Source organism: Thermobia domestica, chromosome 13 (genome assembly GCF_964235325.1).
Source record: "Thermobia domestica chromosome 13, izTheDome1.hap1.1, whole genome shotgun sequence".
NCBI lineage: Eukaryota > Metazoa > Arthropoda > Insecta > Zygentoma > Lepismatidae > Thermobia > Thermobia domestica.
The window spans coordinates 77,227,289-77,245,338 of record NC_137466.1 but is presented as its reverse complement, the minus strand read 5'-3'; the positions used below and the strand labels follow the sequence as shown (position 1 = coordinate 77,245,338).

General features: G+C 34.4%; 1 protein-coding gene across 1 annotated transcript in view; it reads right to left on the bottom strand.

Annotated features, from left to right (window-relative positions):
- Dhc16F (Dynein heavy chain at 16F) overlaps nt 1-18,050 on the bottom strand; it is a 418,273-nt gene that overhangs the window by 280,757 nt on the left and 119,466 nt on the right. Inside the window, exons 17-20 of the mRNA XM_081735970.1 lie at nt 16,191-16,319; nt 10,223-10,480; nt 3,980-4,189; nt 3,307-3,519 (exon numbers count right to left, since the gene is read on the bottom strand). Of these exons, the coding sequence (XP_081592096.1) occupies nt 3,307-3,519; nt 3,980-4,189; nt 10,223-10,480; nt 16,191-16,319 (810 nt within the window). The remainder of the gene's footprint in view (nt 1-3,306; nt 3,520-3,979; nt 4,190-10,222; nt 10,481-16,190; nt 16,320-18,050) is intronic.

The window sequence follows — 18,050 nt, the reverse complement described above, 5'->3', positions numbered from 1 at the left end:
CCATCTTCTAGACAAACTTCTATCGGGTTTTCAGAACTTACTGCTTAAATCACCATGGATTTTTTTAACAGAAGTTTAAGTATTTCACCATAAAGAAGAGGAAGCACTGCTGAGTCGGAAGAAATTTCGCAAAAAAAAGGTTGAATGTCGGCAGCAACGGTTTGGAGGAAAGCTAATTTAGCTGCAAGCAAAGAATCTTTCAGACATGATTTAACAATTTTAAACTGCCACAAAGATGGTTCTCGATTACTAATTGAAACTGAATCGACATACTTCAAGTGTGGTAATAATCGCTGAGCTCTGTCTACTACATTCACGTTTTCTACAAAAATATGAGCACTTGCTAGAAAAAAAAATTATCTTATTAAAAAGTTATAAGCATACCAAAAAATATTCACAAAACTAACCTGCAAAATAATAGTAAAAATCACAAAAGACACGCGGAATGCCCAACTGCACTGAAAATGGAATATGAACGCATTATATTATAAATTAGAGTTAATCATACATAGTTAGGCTCTAACTTATCGCTCGGTACATTAAAATCAATAAGACCAGAACAAGTATTATTTAGGACTTTATTGGGAGTCATCGGTTTCAATAGCCTAGCTATACTCCTGGACATGAGGATCATTTTTAACATGGAGATTAGAAACCACGAGCTCCAGACGCAAGGGTTGCCAACTCTTCTCAGAAGTCCTTCACTGTATGATGACCTCTGCTGTAGCGAAAAGTGTGCAGATAAAGTGTAAAGGCAATGAAATAAACCTAACTTTACCAAAAATATTCAGAAAATTCCCTGACATTTCCAGAAATTTAAAATTCTCTGACTTTTCCAGGTTTTCCATGTTTCCAGACTAGTAGCCACAATAATAATACTGCCATCTAGGAGTGACACTCTAAATGTCAGTCACATCTCCTACCAAGGAAAGGGGATGGGGGGACTTAGTGATTCACCTTCCTGTTATGTCACTAGAGTTTCCCATGAAACATCCATTCCCTTTTATCGTGATCCCAATTTTAGCTCTATTTCTGGCAAAATACACGCTGCTGCTTGTTCAACAGGATGTCTGCTACATACTGTCGAATAGCTCCAAATAGAGTGAATTATCCACTAAGAGTGCACAGTTTTCCGCCACACATGACTCAGCAGACTGCCTTAGCAAAGGTGGTAATTTCGTGAAACTTTGGTAGTTCCAGCGATAGACCGTGTTTGTGTCGTATTCTGTACGAATTTGGATGCAAATTAACGTTAAGCGGTGCAGTTTTGCAGTGTCACTCTCTTGCCGCATTTCTTTGACCTGAAAGCATTTATAGAAACTTTTTTCAATGAAATTTGTCCTCCTCATGTTAGTTTCGTTTTATGCTTAGTGTATTACACAAAATTTTTGATTTTTCGCAATAGCAATCCCTTTTCTTGTTGCAATTGACGTATGTCTGACAGACTTCTTTTTGTTTGCCATTCTTCATCAGAAAAACTGAGAACACGTGGATTTCAGGACGAATGTGCTACTATTATCAACTTACAGACAGACAAGATCACAAAGAATATAACAAATTATTTAATATTACGGCAATTAAAAAAAACTACATATTACATACTATAATAAGTGCGATTACCTGGGTGCGCATGTAATAAGAATACACGAAGTAACTTCGAGAGTTGTTTGATAACTTCACATCCCAACAAACATGTTTGGAAGTTGAATTCATTGTGGAATACCAGAACAATAAGTATTTTCAAAAAAAAACATAATGTAACTGCACAATAGTAAAATTATAGCATTGAAATAATTTCTATTATACCATAGACCAACAAACCATAAAATCTTCTGTGGGAAGTTCTCTTTACTGGTATCTGTCATAGTGTAACGAATGAGAAAATCAACTAGAATAATTTGTATCACTTGTTTTCTACAGAAAAATAAAACGGAACATTGACACAAAGTCATACTCGTACTTCCACGAAAATCAATTATTATGAACTCTGTGAAGATTATAAAATACATATTTCCTCTGCTGCTATTTGTAGGATTAAGACGAAATTTCCAGTTTAGGTTAAACATAAAACAGAAAATCTAAATACATTTTACTATTCACCTAGTTTGCAGTGTTGCCACGTAATAACTAAAAGAATCGCGTGGAGGGACGTTTTTAAGGGAAATTTTCTTAAATATCCCTCAATTAGTTTTCCTTTGTACGCGGAAGTGCCCCGTTCAGTACGTAAACCGAAAGCCTACAATCTTACAAATCGATCGTGGTATAACTTGTTCCAATGTTGTACTAACGGTTTGATCTACGGTCATTTAAAAAGATTCCATCAATGTCTGTAAATATACAGGAATTCTAAAGGGTTAAGAACCCCAGGGCCCAGGTGTTGCACTTACATGTTAACCAACAAATATTTTTTTGATTTTAAGGACCCTAAGGAATATTTCTAATATAGTGGAAAAAGTTCCCTAGGGCCCCTTGGCCTTTAGTCTACTTTAATTTAATATGATGTAGAAATCTCGGTGCCCTATAAATATGATGTCATAAACTGCGCACGTAAATTTGTAGTCTAAAATAAAACATATGAAAACAATTACTAGTTTATGTAGTAGCATTTTGCAGATGTTACCTGGCTCAATTTCTATTTTTGATATTCTTAATTCTGTTTAAGTTGTTCACTAATTAAAAAAAAAAAAAAAAAAAAAGGGATAAGCTTAGCAAAAAGTCTTACTGATTTATTGGTTCATGAAATATATGTAAAGTTATTACAGTCATTTTTCTAGAAAATTGTAATTTTCTCTTTCCGTTCATTACCTGCAATATTATTCTTACTTGAAAGAAAAAAAAAATTCCCTCGATGTTTCTCTTCGCAATTACTTTTTTTTTTATTTAAATTAAAAATAGTAATTGACATTTTATTAATAATATTCTAAAAATTTGACACATTTACTTCTAAATGTTTAATTAAATATACTGAATATCACTTCCACCCAGTACAATCTTAGTTCAAACTCATAAAATACATTTTCTTGACTAAAATAAAGGGGAGCACGGTGGTTTAATGGTAGAGAATTTACCCTCCCTGTTTCGATCTTCAGCCACGTAAGTTTGTGGTGGACAACATCGTGTCCGTGAGTTTTCTCAGGGGTATTCCCGCTTCCTTCCACATTCTCATTCCCCCGATTATTTTATGATCATTCACTTGTCTTAATCATCCATCTCCCGTAACCTAAAGAGTATAATCGTGGGACAATAACCTGAAAGATTTCACATCATTAAATTATGTAAGAAGTATAAACTTGTCGCAGTACTCACCAGCGTTTTCTGCATAATATCTAATTTGTTAGCCCACTCATCAACACGAGGTTTAATTGGTCCTACATGCCTTGAGCTTGAAATGGTTGAAATATTAATATTACTCTCTTCAATTACAACTTGAACTTCATCTGTTCCAGCCAAAATGTACACATCTTTGTACTCTTTATGCGGAACACAAGTGAATTCCAAAGCTTTCCAAGAATCTTCAACCTGTACACAAAAGAAGAAATTTAGCCACAGTAATAAACCTCATTACAACTACAGAATCCGCAATGAGTAAATAAATTGTTTGGTTATTAATGCGGCATTATTTAGAAAAACTGAATAATATTTGCTTTTAGACAATTACAACATTCATTGATATAAATTTACGTGAGAAATGCAACATTAACTAGCAAATAATGGCTCTACGTGTGCAGTACAGATTAAACCAAAACTTGAGATGCATAAAATTTTGTTTTATATGTGAAAATGAAACTACAAATTCGGATGATTTTTCTTTTTCTTTTCTTTTCTTTTAAGAATAACGATGGACTTCGAACGAAAAGCACTAACTAAAAAATCACTGTGACTATCAGTGCTTCTTTTAAAGGTTTCCATTAGCTTATATTCTTAAAGAGTTTTTTTTTTCTTTCTTTTTTAATCCTCTGAAGAAATTTTATCTACATACCTTCTTTAATAATAATTCCAAACTAGCTTCAGAGCTCGCTTGCCCGGATATTTCTTGCATTTCTGATGTATAAGCAAAAGCACCAATGTCTACAAACAGCTGAAGAGTAACAACTTGTTCTGGGTCAAATTTGTAATCTAGTATTTCTTCCACTTTGGCCCAATGTCGTGGTTTCATGGCTGGATTCCTTAAGTTCGTAATAAACGGAAGCTGGAAAATAAAAATTAATAATCCATAGTGAATAATCCATCTTCATCTATAAGTGAAAAGATCAAAGAGGTTTGCACTATCTTTTTCTCGTGTTCTTTTGTGACTTTGATCGTAGAATTATATCATTTAACTGGCTAAACAAAAATGTTACTTGTGGAACTTAAAAAAATAGAAAGAATGTATGACTCATACATCCGAAGTAACGAGTATATTTTACTATCGAAGCATTCATTATTTGACGTTCATAATGGTTTAGAACTACATTCGAAAGAAGAAACAAAACCACTCTGTCTCCCAGAATTTATGTAGAGCTATCATATGCAAAGCTACAAAACTCATCTTTGGGAATGATCTTAACTGTGAACTGTGTTAGGTCAAAAACATTTTAACAATTCTAATTCTACCACATTAATTAACATACAGGATGTGCCACATAAAACCGGTACATCTCACGTACCGATTAATCATCTCTAGTTAAACTGCTTCTGATAACAGTCTAAAAAGTTAGCTACACTGCATTTTATCGGAAAGTTGAGTGCAGCAGTGTATTCATGCGTCAATTGTTGTGAGAAGCTCGTATTGTTGAATTATTGCAATGTGTTATGCGCTGAATCAGTGCTTGTGGTAACAAGGAACATTTATGACAGAAATGGAAGGCAGTTTGCATTAGAACATCGACTTGATATCGTGGAGTTTTACATAAAAACAGGCTCCATAAAGGAATGTAAAGAAATGCTTCAAGCGAAGTATCCTGGTAGAGAACTTCCCACGACCAACACTATTCAAGACCTGTACAAGAAATGAAAGGCTGTATAATCCGTTCAGAGTGTGCAGAGGAATACGCGACCGACACTGAGGACCCTCAAAACTATAAACAGAATTCACACGGACATTATGATAAGCCCCGCAAGTCGATAAGGAGGTTATTGCAGCAGGTTGTTGTATCCTGTACATCGTGTTATCATGTACTAAAGATAAGAGATTAAAAACCTATCGTATTAGTGTAGTGCAAAAGCTGAAACTTGAGGACCAGGAAGAAAAAGAGTTCATTATTGTAACTTGTTCTTAACATCAACTGCTAACGGTTACTTGAACCATTTGCTTTACTTCATGTCAGATGAGGCCTGATTTCACATGTCAGGTTATGTAAAATCCCGGAATTGCAGATACTGGTCGCAGGACAACCCACGTATTCTACATGAAGAACCTCTGCAAAGAAACCGTATGTAGTATTCCAACAAGATGGAGCAACTGCTCACACACCCAACCAAAGTATGGCCCACATCAGCAACGTGTTTCCTGCAGACAGACTTGTCAGTAGAGGGCTTTGGCCCCCACAGTTCCCGGACTTAATATCGTGTGATTTTTATTTATGGGGCACATTGAAAAGCAAATTGTATGGTGACAATCCTCACACAATAGAAGATCTTAAACGGAACACTGCTAGAGAAATTAACATCACGTCTGAAGAATTACAGTGTGTTGCCGGTAACGTCATCAAACGAGGTCAGCGATGCCTGGATGCCCATGGCCACCACTTCCAGCATCTCTTATAAACAGGTAACTGTTTAGCATTAGTATTATCTATTCATTGTTGCTGTCAAAGTGTTACTTAAATCTCGTGCGTGAGGTGTACCGGTTTTATGTGGGACACCCTCTATAAGGACGACATACTAAAATATTTATTGCTCTTGCTTCTATCTTTGTGAACAGCTTCCCATTGTCTCCATTAGTTGGATTCAGCCTACTTCTTCAGAGAAAGATACGATAAAGAGAAATTAAGACCAGTGGCGGAAGTCATATCGGTAAAAATTAAACCTTTATGGCTACGAACTAACGGAAGAAAACTTACTCGATGTACTAATTCTTGTATGCACGAATTAGCATGTTACGTAAGTTTTCTTGTTTTAATTTGTAGCAGCAAGATTTTACTTTTTACCGATGTGACTTCCCTAAGAGCCGCCACTATTTACGACTAAAAACGGTAAGTGAAAGTAATTCATAAAAAAGATTTCTAAATGAAATTATTTTCTTTCCTCTTGTTATCGTACAATCTCTTTCTTTTGAAAAGAAGTAGAAGATTGTCTCACAAGAAGAAACATTAAAAACATTTCACATGTCTACGAATAATCCTTAACTTACGTAAACTTTGCTATGAAGTTCCATTAATATATATATTTTCTTGGAGATGTAAACAGAGTGCAAGGCATGGAAAAACAATTCCTTCATATTATATCAAGAAAAAAAGAGAAAACCAAGTTAAGTCTTAATTTTGTTGTCCTCAGTGAAATACAAACTTTACCCAGAAATTACCAATTTCATTGATTTATTTTATTTTTTATCTGATAAATAGCTAAGTAGCAAATTCTAATCGTCGCACAGTGCACAGTGGGCCAGAATCAGAATCTGACTGGAAAAAACTAGTTTTGGCAACTACGTCTAATCTACATTCGAACAGCACAGTTGTGTTAAGTAATAAATAAGGTTTCTTGCTGCGTATCAGTAAACACGGATAACAGCATATAGTGGCGGCAGCAGCACTTCAAAATTGATAGTTCATTATCTGTTTTATAGCACGCTGAATTGGGGTAGTATTAACGAAAGGTTTGTGGTTTAATTGCGCATGTGAAATGGCAACGAACGATTGCAAAATAAGCTATGAGTAAAGGTATGTATATGTACTTGCTGTTTGACTAAAGTTTTGATTGATTGGTTTACGTTGCTGTTCTGTAGAAGCATTTCTAGAGAGTCGAAGTATTCACGTATTGAAGAACTGCTATTGGAAATTGAAATTGAAATTTAAAAATGTACGTTCATGTCTGTATTGAGATCTTTCGTCATGGTGTAGTTTGATATATGTATTTCGAAATACAGTTGTGATCTACTGCCCGTTCTTGCCCGATTTTTATATTTATCGTATTTTCAAAGTTAGGTGTAGCGAGCCGGATATGCTCTTCGTGACGTGAAGAACCTGTACGAGGTATTGCGTTCTAAACCATCAAACGAAGCACTTTATAATTATGATACGAGCAGTTATGGAATGTAAATTCTTTCTGTGGACGTTCTTTGCAGTGTGAGAGTGACTTTAAGTGCCTTCAAGGAGTACGTTTGAGGAGAAAGTTTCTGTAACAGAGTTTCACATCTTCCCATTCACCATTGTGAACACAAGTTTAGGGATATCATTTACTTCCTTCTCCTGAATTGGTACATTAGTAGGCTTTAAATTGCGTATTTGCGTTTTCATTGAACACACCTCTTTTCTCGACAGTTCAGTTCTCTTTTCTGGTACAATAATTTAATGGGTCGACAAAATCTAGGCGACGATGGTTTGGGATTTTGCTACAAAATTGCTTTGTCAACCTCCCCATCTGATGTTGAATACAACTGTAAGGAAACGAAGGAGATAGCAAAAATATCTGAGCCACTAGTTCAATTTATCTTCTGTTTCAACTTTCTGCTTATATACATTATGACAACTGCTTCCATCGCAACCCAAGTCACACACTAATTTCATTACGTCTCCATCTTTGATGCACTGTTTAATATAATCTTCATGTAAAATCACGATGCGCTCAATTGTCTGATTTACTATTGCTTGTAAATTATCTTCGGCTGTTACTATAATATTCTTTTCTCTGGGATAACGCTTTAATTTTGCTTCCCACACCACTTTATACGACGGATATATATCACAATGTTTTGCCTTTGCAACTAGTCTCAAATGTGCATACTGTCTTTTTGTTAAGTTGTTATCTATAAGTTCCACGACTTCATCCGGAGAATAAGTGTTTGAGAGAATTTTGGTGAATGATAAGCCTTTTTGATTTTCTTTGCTCCCTTAGGTGTCGTTTGAGTGATTTCTCCTAATACAACCGCGGCATCTCTTTTTCCAGCAGCTCTCAATGAACATTGGGTAGCCAAGACCAGCTCTTACTCAGAATGCTTTGTAACGAGTGGTTGTACAAGTTTTTTCTTCGACTTTGTTTCCGGATCTTCGAAGAGTTTACTAGGTCTGCCTGATTTGCTTGTCAAAGGCCTATGCTCTTGGCTTCAAGAGATCCTTTTGAAACCAGTAAATACTTTATCAGAGAACTTAATATGTTCTTCCAACCAATCATTATATTTGGATAAAAATTTATCAGTCATTCTATTACATAGCTTCCAACGCTTCTCGAAATCACTTAAAGTCACTCTCACACTGCAAAGAACATCCACAGAAAGAATTTACATTCCATAACTGCTCGTATCATAATTATAAAGTGATGGTTTAGAACGGGCAGTAGATCACAACTGTATTTCGAAGTACATATATCAAACTACACCATGACGAAAGATCTCAATACAGACATGAACGTACATTTTTAAATCTCAATTTCAATTTCCAATAGCAGTTCTTCAATACGTGAATACTTCGACTCTCTAGAAATGCTTCTACAGAACAGCAACGTAAACCAATCAATCAAAACTTTAGTCAAACAGCAAGCACATATACATACCTTTACTCATAGCTTATTTTGCGATCGTTCATTGCCATTTCACATGCGCAATTAAACTACAAACCTTACGTTAATACTATCCCAATTCAGTGTGCTATAAAACAGATAATGAACTATCAATTTTGAAGTGCTGCTGCCGCCACTATATGCTGTTATCCGTGTTTACTGATATGCAGCAAGAAACCTTATTTATTACTTAACACAACTGTGCTGTTCGAATGTAGATTAGACGTAGTTGCCAAAACTAGTTTTTTCCAGTCAGATTCTGATTCTGGCCCACTGTGCAGTGGGGCGAAAACGCAAAAAGCTGGCCAAAATATGATAACTAGATTCAAATTGAATGAAATTTAGTATTAAGGGGTTATTGAGGCTGCTGATTAAGATTCTGCAACTAAAGTTGAAAAAAACAAAATGGCGGATCCAAAATGGCGGAATAAAAAGAATGTCAACATACTTCGAAATTTTCACAATGTTTCTTTAAAAACATTCACTTTTTTCACATATTTTAATGAACAATTACTTGTTACTTACGTTCTTATTTATTAGAAATGTATTATTACTTAAATGACACAAATTATTGGTATTTGATTCGGTTATGATAACTGGAACGGCTTGTCACTGTAACATTAAATGAACAATAATTAACGTCAACACGCTTCGTAATTGGCACGTTTTGGCAGCTACGTTTTTGTCGACAGCATTAATTAATATTTAGACTACCATTCAACAAAATATGAACGTGGTGCACGAGGGTGCACATAATGTTTTCAACGCTTTAAGTTAATAATATATATAAACAATGTGAAAATTTTGCCTGACTTGAGATTCAAATTATAAATTATTACATCATTATTATTAATTTTTCACTTGATGCACTTATTCTACTTACCAGTACGATATAGGAAAACTTTACAGATTTAAAAACTATGAACGCGTTCGAAAGTTACAACCGTTTCAACGGACGCGTCACAATTCTTCTATTGTTCTCTACACATTTGACCTGCTGAAGGGTCTATTTAAGAGTGGCTCAGGTAGTCGGAATAAAGTAAAAATCCTATTCTATTTATGGATTTGGACCCTTCTAACATCACTCTAGCCAACTACATAAAAAAATTCCTATATTACTATCTTTTTTTTTTTTTTTTTTTTTTTTTTTTTTTTTTTTTTTTTTTTACTTTTGGCCAGCTTTTTGCGTTTTCGCCCCACTGTGCGTCGTCGTGACCAATATGATCCATACAAAGTAACAAGTAATTTTAAATATAACTTGGACACAAAGAACACTCAAATCCCAAATAAATAAAATTTATGAATTTTTCCGGAATGAGCCTTGAATTCTATATTATTATTATTATTATTATTATTATTATTATTATTATTATTATTATTATTAAAGTTCTTGCAGTATACTGAATTATCTTGGGTTACTCTGTCTATTCTTTTCAGGTTATTTCGTTGAATAATACTCTAGGAACAATACTGTTTGTAGTTTGAATGATTTTTTTCGTAAAACTCTTTATAATTAAAATTACATTCTTACCTTTTCTTTCATTTTCTCAACCTTTTCTTTCAGTCTAGGAACAAGTTGGTTTGGTGGTAATCCTTTCTCCAACTGATGGCAGTACTTCAGATATTTCATAGTAATAGCTTGCAAATCTTCAGGATCTAAAGTAGTGAAGTCTGCTGCAAGCCACTCAGCTACTATTTCGTCCCACGCATCTTGGCTTTCCCAAAGCAGCTCTCGCAATCGTATTTCCATTTGAACTTCATCGATTTCTTCAAATTTGGTTACTTCGATCTAAAAAAGTAAAAAATAAATAAATAAAATAAAAATTTAAAAAATTAGAATGTCTTTGTTCATGTAGTCGTGACAACTGACTATTTCCTGTTTAAAGTAAGATTAATTTCCTGATGCATTGGAAAACAAGCCTGTAAAACTTCATGATCTTCCTTCTCGCGCGGTCACGCACACGTACTTATTGTTGTACTGCAATGAGCTACATTATTTTAAAACTTGCTAAATTACAGACTGAGAACATGCTCAGAATTCAGGCTCATAACTGTAAATGTTCTCATGCACCATAATAACAGAAGACTACCAAACTTGAAATCGATTTTCCTGAATAACCGTTTCTGGAAACACTGTCAACGTGGTCACGAACTCGAAACCACTGCGGATAATTTGTCCGACAGTGAGTCAAAACCTATCTAAAACTATGTGTTAGTAGTGTTAGTACTATCACGTACACAGGACCTAAAGTATTCTAAAAGCTTATTACATCGTTGAGTATTACTTATCTTAAAGTGTAGTGTAGAGTTCTCTCTAATAGATTTTCGTTCTGTCCCTAATTATTATATATAGAAATATATTATCATCGTTCATAAAGAAATTGAAGTTAGCACGATAAACTGAAGCACAATGTTCGTTACGTGCTACTTGTAGACAGGAAAGAGCTGAGGTCATCCTAATTTGGAAGTCGTTTCTGCGGTTAATCGAAAATAAATTAAAAAGACGCTGTAGCGAGTGACGATTTTATCGTGCACATCATTTGGCTTGAACATACTGACATTGACTATCCACGTTTTAGCAATTTTTGAAAGTTGGTTATTGTATGTCCAGGTGTTGGCTAAAAAGTTGCTTGTGAATAATAATGCAGTTTTCAACAGCACAACGAATGTATATTGTCGAGGTGTACTTCGGAAACGTCATATGGCTATGTTAAAAAACAATTTCGCGTTAGATTTCTAAGCTCACTTGTCTCAAACAACTCAAAAGTAACAACATATCATCAGTCACTTTCGAAAGACCAGGACAAGGTGTTGCTGACAAGAAGAAAAAAAGGTGTTCTTCAGTATGGACAGAAAGGAAAATTGATGGGAAATGTGCATTGCTTAAACAGTCTCCAAAGAGGAAAAGCTTGCGTAAATTGTCATCACAGACAAGTATATAGTACGGGAATGCACAAAGCAGTTTTTATATATTTTATATAAACTGCTTTGTGCATTCCCGTACTATATACTTGTCTGTGATGACAATTTACGCAAGCTTTTCCTCTTTGGAGACTGTTTAAGCAATGCACATATCCCATCAATTTTCCTTTCTATATATATATATATATATATAGTTACATACATATTGAATACAATGTGTATGGGAATTGAAAACACCAGACACTGTTAAAAGAAAACGTACTGCCAGTGCATTATCAACCATGTGGAAATTTGAGTTGAGTTGATTTCAAGTTCGTTCCTTTCAGTAGCGAGGCTATATGAGACGTGGACCTACTGATTAACGTGGAATCTGCACCACATGATCTCCTGCCGGGAATCAAACCCGGGTCTTCCACACCCAGGTGGAAAGTAATAACACGGACATACTCGATAACGTGATTTTTAATGATAAGGCATATTTTCACCTTAGCGAGTACACCAATAGAGTTAGAACAATAGGATTTTTTTTAAACCCTCGGTAGTCAGGCACACCAAGATATAATTATGTAATTGTAGCTCTTCTCCAGCCTAATGAACGTTGTTGTTACCTTCAACAAGACAAAGCAATGTGCCATACATCCAGGAGCACTACTGAGTTTTTGAAAGACAGTTTGTTCAGTAATCGTTTGATCTCAGAAAGTTTGTGCCCCTCTCCGCTCCCCTAACTCATCGTCATCAGACTTCTTTCTCTGGAGTTTATTGAAAGGACGTTTATATCGAAAAAACCCTCGTACTCTACAAGTTCTGAAGCGAGTCATTACTGCAAAGATGAACTGAAGGGATCGGGGCAAGATAATGCTATGCACACTTTGGTTGCAAATGAACTAAGTTTTTTCTTTCTTTCTTTCTTCAAATGTATTACTTTTTAATGTTGGTAAAAAGTTTAAGAAATTTTAAGAGATACAGCACATCGCTATAAATCTTTGTTGCTAACATAAGTATAATCGTAAATACTTCAACATGATCAACTTACGTTACGTATCGGAGAACATGACGGAAGCTAGAACAAGTATTGTCAGAACGCATGTGAGAAAAGAACTGTGTTCTAGACCAAGAAAATGGTATTGAAGATTTACTTCGCAGTAGTGAAGAGAAAAGTGTTTTTCATGCTAGTGAAGAAAATGTTTTGGAAGAAAACGAATTTCAGGCAAACTGAGCATTTCCTTTTTAAATATAATGGGCTTAGCACTGTGTTACTCAAATTCAGCGTCTACTCTTTTTCGAAGAAGTACTATGTTAGAAATCAACTATATTATTGAAATGAAAAAGTAAATCCATCATTGGACGATTCCTTCCAAGATGATGGAGTTTATTTGCACCGCTGAGCAATGACAAGCTAATTACGACAGAAGTTACAAGTAAATGCAATAGAATAAGTAGACTTAGAACTATGTTGCTTAAAGCAATAAAATGTACAATTTTTTTTCACAATGCATTGGTGTTTATATCCCGATTATACTTATAGGTGAAGAAAGTAGCATTTAGACAATATGATATCAGATAACGTTTTTACCAGCATGGTGCACCATTTCGGCACGTGCTTTTGTCTTAATTTCATGGGAGAATCTTTGGTTGTACACAGAAGGGGGTGATGTTAGGCTTTAGTTTCCATTGGAGGAACACACAGTAGACTCCATTTGTTAACTGTGAAAATCTACGAGATGCTCAAAATTTGCAGATAGCCCTCTTAAGATCATTTTCTCCAATCTAGTTTAAACTTAGTATAAGGAATGCTCAGTTCAAGCCATTAAAGTAACGTATTTCGGAATTAATCGTGTTTCTCTTAAACTGAGTGACAAGTATTTGAACAATATGACTCTCAGTATTCCTTGAAAACGTCAGAATATATTGTTTAACAAATCACTTCAACTACGTACAACAAATCTGGTATCACATGAAACTTACAACAGCAACTTTGATATGAATAGGCTAATAATATTTTTATCTTTACACGTGAATTAAGTTTGTGTTAAGAATAAGTAGTGTTAAGAGAAAACATTATTTAACTTTGAATATGTTGCTGAACTTCCGTAGAATAGAAACTGGTTTTATTCAACTTATAAAAAAGTGTTCATAATATTTTCTTCATATTTATTTCACTTTAAACATACACATTTATCAACAATATATATATATATATATATATATATATATAAAGCAAAAGCATTAAAGTGGTAATCATTGCATATTCTGGAACCTTTATTAACATTCTTCTTGAAATCATCCTAATGTGGCATATCACTATCTCAGCCCGAGTCCATCTTTTATAAATAATAAAGTCTGCTATGCCACAGACTTTATTATTAGTGCTATGCCACAATTTTTAAAGCTACCTTACATTTTTCATATTTATTCAGTAACTTACATTTAAATTCATTCAAATTTGAATTTTATCGGTAGAATAATTATGGGATCTTCCTTTATATCATTTTTCAAGAAGAAAATGAAACTGTTATTTATGGAATTTCTTGAAAACTTAACTGTTATTTATCTCGAAAGCATTTAAATGTTGCATAGTACTATCTTGCCCCGAGTCCTTCAATTCATTAGCACTGATGTTCTACGAAGGGTGTAAAAAATAAATAAATAAATAAATAAATAAATGATGCGAAGGTTTCAGACCCGTTTTCAGGAAAGTGGTGAGAATCTCCAACACTTGCTGTAAGATATTACCAATTATGCATAAGTACATTCCATGAATCAAATCAAATGTGAGTCTATCTATATTATAGTCCACAGTGGAATTATCGTGTATAGTAACAAGATGTGTACGCATAAGGATGACAGATTTTTTTTCTTAAGTTACTCATCAGTATCTACATTATATGAGGCATAAACTTAAAGTTTAAAAAGAGATACAAACAATATGTCCTCCCATCGACAATAGAATTTGGGCCACTTGCAGAAAACGCAAAAAATGCTAATTATTTAGATAAGAGGATAAACACACTGTTAACAAAAATCCACCAAGCAAACAATGGATAAACAAACGGGTAAATAGAGGAAATTACTCAACACGGAACTATACAGTGTACGTAATCCGCACTATCATGCCTATATCTACCGGTATGAGGGGGAAACACTCTGTATATTGTATAGAGTTTTAGTTAAAAACCTAGGGGAAGGAGCATTTGGGTATTTGTAATTCAAGAAGAAAACAAAATGATGATATAGAGCTACAGGTATGTAGTCACAATACTTGCTGGACTGGATTGCATGAAATGGAATACACTGACTGGCTCTTGTTTGTGGTGTTGAATCTTAAAATTTCTTAAGGGGCAAGTAATTCTTTCTGGTCTTTTCCGAATCAATTTTTCAATAGCAGCAAATATAAGCTATTTTCAATTAAAATTTTATGGTGTAAAATTATTCTACGCTTATCTCGAAGCATTTAGTTTCTTTTAACGAGTTTTCGTATAACCATAATTCTCAAAAAATGAAATTCTCCATTCTCAAGTTTTGTTGTGACGATAAACGTTCAAACCGAATACTAACTTAACCACTTCCGGTTTGAATAAAACTTTAATGCAGCTGATAGAACCTATCTTAGGCGGCGAATCGATTGCAAAAATCCGCATCTTGATAGCATTTACTGTTTTTGCTCTATGGGAATCAATATTCAAACCGGAAGTAATAGTAACTTTCAACCACTTTCTGTTTTGATAGAGTGTTATGGGTAGTTACGGTATGTTATCTTGAGACGCTGGGCCGTTTGCAAAAAACACTTTTCGCTATCTGTTACCGTCTTAGTTCTATGGCGATAAACGTTGAAATTGAAAATGGCTAATTTGAATCACTTTCGGTTTGAATAGACAGTTAACAGAAGAGAGGGAACCTATTCTTTGGACGCTGAATCGATTCCAAAAAAATCGCTTCTCGATATCTCTTACTGTTTTGTTCTGATACCTGTTAACAGACGGACGGATGGACGGATGGACAAAGCCATTGTAGAGAACTTCCGACACTTATGTATAGCATAGTTTGGAAGTCTAATAAGTGAATCATGATAGATGCACACTATATTATTTGCCAAAATTTAAAATTTAACATTATCTGTCAAAATCTAACAACATTTAACATCAATTTCCATTGTGTCTCTTAAACTTCTGCCACACGAATACACAAACATATACGAAAACCAACTAAACTAGAAAAATCAACCAGATATCAATCTGTTGATATTTTCCTTTCGTAATCTGGAGACGCCAAATTCAAATTTCGTAGCAGCCTGCAATCCATTATCACTGGTTTTCTTTCAGATTTTCAATCTCACCGGTAGAATACTAAAGTGGTATCTTTAAATATACATGTTACGACGTGCTGCATTAAGAATGGAACTAATAAAAATACCTCTTTTTCAGTACATTATACATATATGTATGTGTGTGTATATATTTGGGTTACAAAAGTGAAAATTCAATACAAGTATTACTCTACTCAAGATTTCTCGAAGAATCAACGAAGCAATTCTAAATTTACAGAAGTAAAATCTAATACTATCGAGAAACCATATTTACCTTAAATTGTTTTTGATAGTTCTTAATATTATTTGCTTTCCGTATGGATTCCTCAATTTGACTTCTCAAATCTGCCAGTATACTACTCACTTCTTGCTTATCTGATTCTTCATTGATGAGCATTGGTTGCTATAAAGAGAAAAGAAATTTCTATTACAAACACTTAAAAAAAAAAAAAAAAAAAAAAAAAAAAAAAAAAAAAAAAACCTTCACAAATAATATGTACTGTACGCATTTTTAAATATATAAAAGGAATAAGTATTAAACGGTTAATCATGAATTTTTATAGATCTACTTGAAAAGCATCAAGACCTTTCAGTTAAAGCAGAGAATCTTGGAAAACTCCCAGCTTGGAAAAAATTGGAAGATCAGTGAAGGCATGTCATGATAAAGCAAGATGATTTAAATAATAGAGAAAGAGGCTGATTCTCTTGCAATTTACAACAGTCTCTAGTGGAGAAATGCTCTACCTCAATTTTTTATATTTATTTATTATATATTTTATTTCTTAAACTTGCTATAGAGTACGATAACAAGCATTACTGAGCTGAATGACGGTAGCTCTTATGTATCCACTTTACGTTTCTTCCTGAACTCTCCTCCATTCAGTTTGAAATAAATTGACGGAACTTTTGTATGCTGACAGTGGTCAGATACATATGATTTTGAAAAAAGACCGTTATCATCGATCATGTTTCTGAAGAATAGTGACCGATAAACTGTCTCATGTTAGGGTCTCTTCAAGAATATTCTTAGGATGACCAAATTTCTTACTTGGTAGTGAGCACGATGTAGAGGTCTTCAAGGAAATCTTGACCAATCATGTCTTTGAGGAATAGTGACCAAAACATTTTCTATATTTTAACATTAGTAGCTGTTTGTGTGTGAACCAACCAGTCTGAGGCAGTTTAAACTACATTATATACACTTTGCATCAGTAGCGATTTCTCCATGGGACAGAGGGAACAGCCTGTTCCCTTATTTTTGTGCATCCCCAAGTAAGATTTACATTAGCCATGTGCAACAGCCGGCTCTCAGGCCGGTAGCGGCCCACTGAACCCTTTCGTCCGGCCCGCCTGATCTGTTATTGGAAATGTATTTCTTACGTAACCTCTTAACCTGAATTCAATTTTTTCCTTGGATAACTGATGTTCACCTTAAAAGTATCCTTCGCGTTGGAACAACCAATTGACCACCGAAAATTGAGAGACTAGTTCAAAACATGAAGGATCAAGTTTCCCATTATACTAGTAAGTAAATACAGTAAAATAGTTATTTTTCTGCGTTTCTTTAGTAAGTAAATATTTTGGTTGCCGTTATAGCAGTTTTCCTGTTTCTGTAGTGTTACAACACGATGAAGAAGTTTCTTTATTGAATATGGCTATTCAATTATTTTGAAAATGTTATACATTATCTCGTACGGCCCTTGATATCAGTAAATGCTTTGTGATTGGCTCACCCTCTGTTCCAACTTGCACATGCCTAATTTACATTATCCTAAACTGCATTTACTAGGGGAAAGAAGTCCAATCGCTGCCTTACTGCATTCATGCGCCATATTGTCTGTTCTGCATTTACTGGTTGTCGGTGGTGCGAGGTTATATATATATATATATATATATATATATATAAACCCGAGGAGACTTCCATCCACTGTATTGGGCATAATGGAATTCAGTGCTTTATACAGTTCAGTTTGTTTACGTAATTTTAATTTGCAAAGGAATAAAAGAATTTGCTCATCCCGTTGTATAACGTATGTGATATTGCATCACTGTTTTAATAAAAATCTGGAAGGCCTAGGTTTTCATACATACTGCTAGCTAAACTTGTACAATTAAGACAACAACGGAACATGTG